Source organism: Diceros bicornis, chromosome 24 (assembly GCF_020826845.1).
Source record: "Diceros bicornis minor isolate mBicDic1 chromosome 24, mDicBic1.mat.cur, whole genome shotgun sequence".
Lineage (NCBI taxonomy): Eukaryota > Metazoa > Chordata > Mammalia > Perissodactyla > Rhinocerotidae > Diceros > Diceros bicornis.
Genome location: NC_080763.1, coordinates 24210794 through 24221300, shown reverse-complemented (window position 1 = coordinate 24221300; position 10507 = coordinate 24210794). Strand labels below are relative to the sequence as shown.

The 10507-nt window shown below is 39.5% G+C and overlaps 1 protein-coding gene across 2 annotated transcripts in view; it reads right to left on the bottom strand.

The window, feature by feature from the left end:
• Nucleotides 1-290: 290 nt before the first annotated feature.
• Nucleotides 291-10507, bottom strand: part of GPATCH2L (G-patch domain containing 2 like) — a 52923-nt gene continuing 42706 nt past the window's right edge. For both annotated transcript variants that reach the window (XM_058567420.1, XM_058567419.1), the window contains exon 10: nt 291-5132. In XM_058567420.1, the coding sequence (XP_058423403.1) occupies nt 4972-5132 (161 nt within the window). In that variant the 3' untranslated portion in view covers nt 291-4971. The remainder of the gene's footprint in view (nt 5133-10507) is intronic.

Genomic DNA, 10507 nt, shown 5'->3' with positions numbered 1-10507 from the left:
TCATGCTCTGAAGTACTGAGACTGAGTCCTAGCAAAAGATTACCAATAACTCAACAGGTATTTATTACGCAACAGCTACGTACGCAGGGTGCTTTTTCCTTCCAATTATTTTTTTCATTTTTGTAAGCTATACTTTAAAGGCTTCATCATTATGACACTGGAAGAAACATGACATTTTCCCATGAAACTAAGATGCAATGAACAAATACTGTAAAATCATGGATGGAAGTATCTTACACAAATGTTTTACTGCCAATTGTAAAAAATGACTATCACTCACAGACTACAAATTCATTGTTATATTTTAATCCACTTTTAAAAAGTTGTTTCCATCCATCTAAATATGGCCACAATGGCATTTTTCTCCACATCATTTTTCTCAATATTTTCAGGGGATCTTTCAAGAGGTTGAGGGAAAAAGTAGGGAAACAAAGACAATAAGTTTCTGCAAAGAATCATATACGAAACATCTCTACACTTACGGAGGGAAATATAAGAGCACCTCAGAGCTTAGGGGGATATCAGTATATTAAAACTTTTTAACTGTGGCAAAGCCTGTGGTTTTCAAACATCAGCGTGCACCCGAGTCCCCTGGAGGGCTTGTGAAAGATGGCTGGCCCACCCTCAGAGTCCGATTCTGCAGGCCTGGTGGGGCGAGAATGTACTGATGCTGTCATTCTAGGGACCCTACCACCCCTGCTTTAAGCATCTCCCGTTCTCGTCCCCTTGCCTTCCCACTTCTGGACCTTGCCAAGACTGCTTTCCTTGGTGAACATCTTCAGGATTGGCCCCATTCTTCAATACTATGCTTGAAAATTTTTTATTCCCCTAATCTGGCAATTTTACCAAGTACTGATTATGTCTATTTGCAATGGTAGGAAAATTTCTTCTTTTGGCCATATATTTGTTTTGCTGGACTCGTTATAAACCTTATAATCCGCACTCTTCAGCTATATTACTCACTTCCCTTGTTTCTTTTTCATGTTGCTGTTTCCAGGCATTTGATGTTCATCGGTTTTGTGATCTTAATGTGGGTGAAAGCATCTCTGGACCACTTGCGTTTACTGCTAATAGCAGAACCCACCAATTGCCTCACATTTTCCTTCTGTACCTATTTTCTGATGGGGCAGGAACCCATCCTGATTGCTGTTACCATCAGTGACTCCACTAACTGTCATGACTAGAGAGGGAAATAAGGAAATTCTGACAAATAAAATGGGCAGCTCGAACATTAACAAAGGAAGCAGCTGACAGCAAGAGCAGACTGTTGCTACCATCCTTCCCGCCATCCCACGAACCATGACACATCCTGTAAGCCATGCCCCAACCAGACTGCATCCACAGCTGCTAGAGAAAACCACTCTGTTCTCATCCCAGCCCAGATAAGGTTCACCAGACATACAAAACACTGAACACGGCATCTAATGCTGAGATTTTTATACAGCTTTCTCCCCAGGAAACAAAAAGCGTGTGGCTCTGAACCATGGTAATGAAGCCTAAATAAAGCAAAGACCTGAAATGAATCATGCATCACCAGGAGCCTTCGCCTGGAGCCAAAGTGGAGAACCCATCACATCAGCAATGACAGCGGCAGCCTCGCTGCTCTCTCACAACACTTGACAACTTGTTCAGCTCTAAGTGACCTTTGTGATAACTCCGCTCCTTTACGTCGCAGCATGAGAACTTGCCATGCTGTGGTCTAGATTGTGTTTTTGATTCCAAAATGCAAAGACATATCAGATTCATCTATTTGGGATTCATAAATAGTTTAATTGCCTGTCCTAGGTGTTGAGCTTTACTTAGCAAAGGATGCTACAAGCATCAGAGATTAAGAAGCTTTATTTCAGCTTATGGTCATTTTTGTTGCCAAAAGGGCCTTGTTTGCAGCCTGTTTCATAGCCCAGCAAAAAAATGTCTCATGAAATTTTCAATTGCATTTTATTTCTAAAGAATTCAAGACTAAATGTGGCCTATTTGTCAAGCACACCCATTCCATAAAGATCATACTCTCTGTCTCCCAAATTTGGCATTATGTAAAGAGCTACTAACTTCCTATTCCGAACAGTTCTTACCAAAAAGCAAAACAAGAGTTCTGATGCAAATGAAGAGCTCCCTTTAAAATACTGCATCTAAAAAGTAATCTCAAATTCCCTTAAGCTCATAAGCAAAACTAACTTTTACGAATGATGCTCATGCAAGTAGATGATGGTTTGACTTCCATCCATTGTGGAAAATACACAAGATTAGGATTCAGACAGGAAGACTGTGTGGCCAGCTGGGATAAATCAGAACCCTGAAATAAGTAAGAATTGTGGAACTCAGCTTCAGTTATTATTTTTGTGCAGAACAAATACATGTGAAGCTCAATGATTATCCTCAAAGGAAGTCATACTACCCGAGTTTTCTGAATAGATTACAAAACCTGATTTTGAAATTACATCTTTTGTTGAAAGGCAACAGATTTTTCTTAATTTATGACATTACACACTTTGCTGTATAAAAAGGAAATTTAAAATTTAAGATTCAAATTACACTTGATTCTAAGGTTATTCCTCTGGAATTAATTCATACAAAAAACCAGCAGAATAAGTTGATTAATAATTCTGTAAGCATGCTCACGCAGCAGCTTAAAATGACAAGCATGGTTTACAACCTTGTGTTAGAAAGTATTTGTGTGCTTAACGGCTATTCTCTTAGGTAATTAATTTTGTTCCCCACTTATTACAGGTAGATATGGCATTTTGGGGTGATCCCTGTTGAAAGTATTCACAACATGTAGAAAAGCATGCCCAAGAAAGATGATAAACATTCACGGCATACTGTTTCAAAAATATGGGTCTCAGAGTGACTCAGGTCTATCAATGAAAAACAAGATTATAACCCAGGGCAGAGAAAGTGCAAGTCTGGGATTTCAGTCTTGGCTTGATTATGTGATTTTGGGCAAGTCACTACACTCTGTGACTGTTCTTGTCTCTGTAAGTGGCTCCAGTCACCTATCTTTATATCATAGAGATGTTTAAAATGTAAATAAAGTTGTATATATAAATTGTTTTTCATCACAGGTAGAAAGGAGAACTATTAGACAACATGTCTTGAAGAAAAGATGCTACCTAAACTGCAGAGGTCTTAACAAGCCATGAACACAGACAGGACCAATCTCTGCATGAGCCACAGAGCTTTATGCAAAGATAACAAAATTATGTCCATGGGTTTCTCTCTTAAATCCAAAAAATTACGTTAGAAATGTGTGCCTCAGGATACCATGGGGACTAGGTAAGAACGCACATAGACAGCAAAACCTGCCTTCATCACTAAAACAATTCAGTAGTGCCATTCTATGTTCAACAGACATGATATTTTCTATATTGCCGGGTGCAGCCCACAGGGAAGGGAAGTACATGCACTACGACATGAGAACCAGGGTGGCTCCCAGGGATGTGGGCTGGCTTTAGCACTACTCCTCACCCCATAACCTCCATCTGCCCCTCCCTCCACCCGATTCCTTCTTAAGGACAATTGACATGTTCTCAGTCCACACAAAATGCCATGTAAACTTAGCTTCAAGTCCCCCTTTCCAAACAGACTCACACCCACCCACTGACAAGGGAATTCTGGAACTAGCACTGATAAGGAAAATAGGGAACACAACAGAGCAGCTCACCACTACATTCTGTGGGAGAAAAAGGGATAACTCGGCTTCAGGGAAAAGAGGCTCTGTCCTACTCAGCACCTATTTAAGCAGAGAAAATAACCAAGCGCAGGAGTGGGAGTTCCTCTAGCACATTACCAGAGCAGCGGGCACCTAGAGAACAGCTTCTATACATTTCAGAGTAAAAGCACTCAATTCGTACAAAAAAAAGCCCTTCTGTCAACCAGGCCCCTGGATGACAGACACTCTTGATAATACTTTTTCAGAAAGAGTGGCTTTTCTCCAGCAGCTCTAGGCAGTCACTTATTCCTCATTTTGACAAAATAGCATCCAACTTCAGGCATGGCTGTATATATAACTCTACAGGCAGCTGAGCCATCATAAACACGCCAAGTATAAAGGCATGTCAAAAAGTCATTTTTCCTCCCCAAAGTATGGCCCCCGAAGCCATTATTATAATAGAGTATGAATTTCTGCTGTAGGTTACTGACCTATAATACTAACAATAAAAGTCCCGGTTAGTACATAAAGGCTTACACTGCAACATGAAGTATTAAGACACAACCCACTGACTATTTTAAGTTTGCTGTACACCTAAACCACCGTCTTCATTCCACCAATCTGTATATATATTACAGTAGGTCCTCTTTTGGTAGAATATGAACTTTGGAGAAGAGGCAAAGTACAGCGCAGCTGCTGGCGACCCCATTAGACCACCTAGAAAAATGAAAGGAGTTCCCAAGGCCCATGCTGCTGGTGTCTCTTCTGAGGCTCCAAATTGAGAACTTGGTGGATTTATCTCATTGGTACTCTGAGTCTATCAAGACCAGGCTCAAAGGCAAGTCTTACCTCCCGCAAACAATCCCACACACAGGTCTTAACTCAGTGTTTAAATTTGTCTGGAACTGGCGGCAAATTTGGGATTTCCTCAAATGATATTAAAAGCTCTACACAAAAAATACGCAAAAGCAGTTACTAGCTTTTCAAGAAAAAAGACCTACCTGCAAAAAACCAACAGCTCGGTAAACGGAGCTGCAGGTAACTGCTGGGACAGCAATAGCAATGTAACAAATATAGCATAGGATGACTTTTTTTTTACAAAAATTGCTGCCCCAACACTTTACAATTTAAAAAAAACAACAACAGATTTCCACAACATGATCTTCTAAGAGAAAGAGTCCACTGCTTTGTCTGAAGAGGAGTCAGTCCTGGCGGTGAAAGGACTGGGAATGTCAATTAAGATATGCAAGACTATATAACATAAAGTCTAATATTTGTTTCAACAACACCCAGTTGGCTCCCGGCGGTTGAAATACTGCTCTCTAGCTGTATCCGGGGCTCTTTTCTTGTGGCATTTTAAAAAATGTAGCTGCAGCTGAGTCAGTGGCTTTCTCCGCGACAGAGGTCCTGACCAACCACTCAGAGTTTGCAGACTTCTGGGCCTGCAATGCCAGTGTGGTGGGCTCCGTTGCATCCATATGAACTGGTAAGGTTGTTACAATAAAAGTAAAGAGGAAAAAAATCAAGGAAGACAAATTAGAATGAGAAACACGTCAGTGCAAAATTTTCTTAATCCTTATATTTTATGTCCTATTAACCAAAGTGGTCACATCAAGTTTCTCTTTTTTGTTTACAAAAAATTAAAGGCAAGATTTAAGTAAGATAAGTACTTCTCCCCTTGAGAAAATGGGTTTAACTGAACAAATGAAGAAATTCAGGAGCACAAATTCATAATGTAGTGGTAATCACTTATTAAGCATTTCTGTGCCAGGCACTGTACTATATAAACACTGCACACTCATAATCTTATTTCTTAACACAAATTCTTAAAAGTAGGTATTGTCATCCCCAAGAAAACTGAGGCATAGAGAGAGCAGATAAATTGCTAAGGGACACAACAGAGCTGGTTAAGTAGCACAATTCAAACTCAGATAGTAGACTCAAGCCCTGTGCTCTTTCTATCACACCCCAGGCCTCCAAAATGACAGTGTCACTAATAAATATTGAACAATAAGGAAAATGGTAGAAAAATCATACAATCAGGCCCATTGCTTTTCAACAAGGACACTAAAGACATTCTGGAAATGGTAACCATTGCTTGTGCAGGGCTGTCCTGTGTATTTGAGGACACTTACCATTCTGGACCCTATCTAATGAATGCCAAAAGCACTCCCAGTAATTGCGACAACTAAACACTGTCCTCACATTTCCAAATGCCCCCTCAGCAGAGTAGTACTAACCACCATCCTACTCTGTTGAAAATGAATATACACTAAAATAGAACAAAATCCAGAAAAGTTTCGTTTTTACCCTGTCACTCAATAATTCCACTCCCAGGAATGTGACCCAGAACAGCAATTTTCAAATTGTGGGTCACAAAACCAATTTAGTGGGTCATGACTAGTACATTTTTTTTCTTAATGAAAAATAATAGAAAATATCAGAGCGCACCCAAGGGTTTATTTCAGATTTACACATACACCCAATACACAGTCAAACACGAATTTCTTACTGTGAGTTATCATAAAAAAAATCTTGAAAACTATTACCCTATGGCACATATACAAGAGTTTCTTGAGGGTAATGGCTTTCAAATGGTTTAGAACCTCAATCACAGCAGCAAAAAATACATCTGACATCACAATCCAAATCTCTCTCTCTCACACACATATACATGCACACACATGCTCGTTCACTTGTATCTGACTGAAAAGAAATTTCACAAACTATACCTACCATTATCACATGGTCATCAACCACAGTGAGAAATACCTACCCTAGAAAAACTTTTTTTTGCTATATATTTTTTATTATGATAAAATACACATAAAATTAACCATTTTAGTAAATTTTTTTTTTTTTGTAAGGATGATCAGCCCTGAGCTAACATCTGCCAATCCTCCTCGTTTTTTTTGCTGAGGAAGACTGGCCCTGGGCTAACACCCATGCCCATCTTCCTCCAATTTATATGGGACGCCGCCACAGCATGGCTTGCCAAGCAGTGTGTCGGTGCACGCCCGGGATCCGAACCGGCGAACCCCGGGCTGCCGCAGCGGAATGCACGCACCCAACCCCTTGCGCCACCAGGCTGGCCCCCATTTTAGTAATTTTTAAGTGTACAGTTCAGTGGCATTAAGTAAATTCACATTGTTGCACAACCATCACCACCATCCATCTCTAGAACTTTTTCATCATCCCAAATGGAAACTCTGTCCCATTAAATAATTCCCCATTCTCTTCCTCCCCAAGTCCCTGGCAACCACCATTCTACTTTCTGTTTCTATGAATTTGACTATTCTAGGTACCTCACATAAGTGGAATCATACAGTATTTGTCCTTTTGTGTCTGGCTTATTTCACTTAGCATATTGCCTTTATCCATGTTGTAACATGTCTGAGAATTTCATTCTGAATAATGAAGGCTTCCGGGCTAAAAAATATTCTATTGTATGTGTATATAACATTTTGTTTATCCATTCCTCCAGTGATGGACATTTGGGTTGTTTCCACTTTTTGGCTATTGTGAATAATGCTGCCATGAACACGGGTGTCCAAACATCTGTCTGAATCCCTGCTTTCAGTTCTTTTGGGTATATACTCAGAAGCAGAATTTCTGGATCATATGGCAGTTTTATGTCTAAATTTTTGGGGAGGCACCATACCACTTCCCATAGCAGCTGTACTACTTTACATTCCCGACAGCAATGCACAACGGTTCCAATTTCCCCACATCCTTCTCAACAGATGTTGTTTCCTGTATTTTTTGTATAGCCATCCTAAGAGTGTGAAGTGGCTCAGACAAACTTTGGCACTTGTTCTCCTAGAGAACATTACAGTATTTTTCACAATAGCATGCAATGGGATACAATCCAAATGTCCATCAAGAATACCTAATTGTAGTATATTCATCATATTCATACAATGGAATACCATATTTATGGCAGTAAAAAATGAATGGATTTTGGCAGGACAAAACATGAATCTCAAGAACATAATTGGTAAAATTTGTAACTTATAAAATATGATATTCGGTTTATACAAGGTTCAAAAACATGTAAAACTAGACAATATATTGCTTAGAGATAGATATGTCTATTAAAACTATTTAAAAAAAGCAAAGAATGATAAATGCTTAACAAAAAAAATATATCAGGATAATGGTTACCTCTGAGGAGAGTGGGAAGAAGATTTTAAAAGTAATCTTCTTCTTCTTAAAGTAGATGTAGGTACACGGATATTTGCTGTATTGTTTTTCTTTACATCTTACATATCTTCTACAAATGTTCCTTTATAGCCATTCAATTTTTACTTAAAAAACACTTTTTTTTGCTGAGGAAGATTAGCCCTGAGCTAACACCTGTGCCAATCTTCCTCTACTTTATATGTGGGTCGCCACCACAGTGTGGCTGACGAGTGGTGTATATCTGCACCCGGGATCCAAACCCACAAACCCAGGCCACCGAAGTGGAACGCGCTGAACTTAACCACTACACCACAGGGCTGGCCCCTTAGAAAAACATTTTTAACTTTAAAAAATAATTTAAACTTTAAAAAGGCATAGTGGGCAATAAGAACCTGCCCCATGACCCCTGAGACAAGGGCCATCCTAAAGTGGAACTCCTGAATCCAATCTCAGGGTTAGAATAATATTGAGAATAACACTGTTTCAACTTTAAGATTCTATTCACTTATTCATACAACAAATATCTAGTAAAATCATTCTATGTGTTGAGCATTATCTTAGACGCTCGGAGCACAAGAGGGAGCAAAACAGATACAAATTCCTGCCCTTGAGAATGCATCATTAGCATCACTGGCTTGGTATTCGGAATCTGATGTACCTAATTAACAGGTTAACAGTTGGTTACCCTTCCGACTGATGCTCTAAGGACACACGTCCTATCCCAGGGAAAGAAAGGTCCGAAAAGGCTTTGGAGTGGCCAAAATAGTCAGGGCTCTGAATAGAATATCTTATTATCCCAATTCTCCTTTATCTAAAGCCATGTGTTTATTTTTTGAAGGAATGGGTTTTGTACACCAAAAGTTCTGATCTGCCATTTTAATGAAGAAAATCATCTCAAGGAAATGAAGTCTGGTTTTCATCTGAGTTCCTTATGTTTCTTATAGATACTTAGTCTCAAATTTTGAAGAAAATAACCCTTTTTTTCTTTTCCAGTTACATTCTTTAAGAACACACACAGCTAGTTCACTTCAGCATGAGGTAGAGACTTGCTGGGCATTCCTGTCTGGTGTCTTGGACTTAGAGGCAGGTTACATGGTTACTCACTAAGATCCAGGGGCGGCTCTGTGCACCAGACACCTGTATGTTATAAAGCCATAAAGGGAAAGGGGCTGGAAAATAAAGAAAATAAAGGTGCTACACTTTCAAGAAGGATCTACTTAACAACCCTATGAAAAGGTCCTTTTCCCCGGCCTTTGTTAATATTAATACAAAAAGACGGGAAGGCATGCTATTCCTTCCTGCTCTTGCCTTCTCTAGCCTTATTAATATCTTTAAATTCAGTCAATTTCAACTCAAAACTTTCCACCAGTGGGGGAGGGGAAAAGGGAAAAGATTTGTGGCTGCATGTTTAAGAAAGAAGCTGAATTCATCACAGTGACAGGGGAGAGTGTTGGCAGAGATCTGAGCTATTTATTCTTTTAGGAAAATCCTATAAAGAATGACACAAGGAAGCCTCTATCTGCAGTCTTGTTCATCACACTGGTGAAGAGTCCGATAACAGATGTATGCAGCAGCGTGATTTAGTGCCAAGAGCTGGCCCCTGATGTGTATTAATACAGCGGCAAAGCGGAACGCACCTCTCTTCATCACTCATTTCTATAAAAGAGGTGGAATCCGAGATGGCCCGATGTTAGGCAGAGCAAGCCCATTTGTTCTACTGACTGATGGCGTGGGCTCGGGCTATGTCCTTCACCTCCACGGGGCACTCAGGTTGTGGATAGAAAAAAAACAAAATGTTCAGTGAAGTAGGTCTTAGTCAACAAGTGAGAGGAGGAGTTGGGCTCAGTTGGGGAAATATTTAATGCTCAAGTCTTGTTTAATACCTCCCGGTAGCTTTCCCAATTTGAATATGGAAAAGGATTTTAAACTCTTCTCAACATTTCTTCTCTTATAAACAATTAAAAGCTAAAAATAGAAGCTAGACATTACAGAGAAAAAAAGAACAAAAAGATAAAAGAGGGGAGAATGTGTTTTAAGGCTTCCCATACTATAGCCTGGATGAGGATCTGGGTTTTGATGTAGAGTCATAGTATGGAACTGTTCCTATTGTATGAACCATTCCGTTCGTATAAAAGAGAACCTCTACAGTGTTTAAGAGGGCAGTTCTAGAGTCATAAGTAAATTGCTCTGATCTCGGCTCTGCAATTTATCAACCATGTTACCTGAGGGAAGTGACAACCTCTCTAAGCCTCAATTTTCTCACGTGTAAATTGGGAATAAAAACAGCATCTACCTTATAAAGTTATTGCAAAGACTAAGTGAAATAATGCATGCAAAGTGTTCATCTCAGGGCATGGCCATGCGGAAATCACTAAAAAAATTTACTATAACCATCAGACCTCTGATTGTCCAGTATGAACCATTATCAAGCAGCCATTCCAAACAGAAGCTCAAAAAGGTCAATTTCAGAGTATGCTGAAACTTACTAAGTAAAGGTAGGGGGGACAGAGTTCTCTACCTGTCTGAAGTTTACTCTACTCAGCTATCAACTGCTCCGATCTATATAATATAGAGTATTTTCTGAACAAGATAAAATAATCTATGATATACTCAATCCCCTCAGAGTGAATTCACCATCATCAAGAAAATAACCATTTCTGACAGGTCCTAAAAACA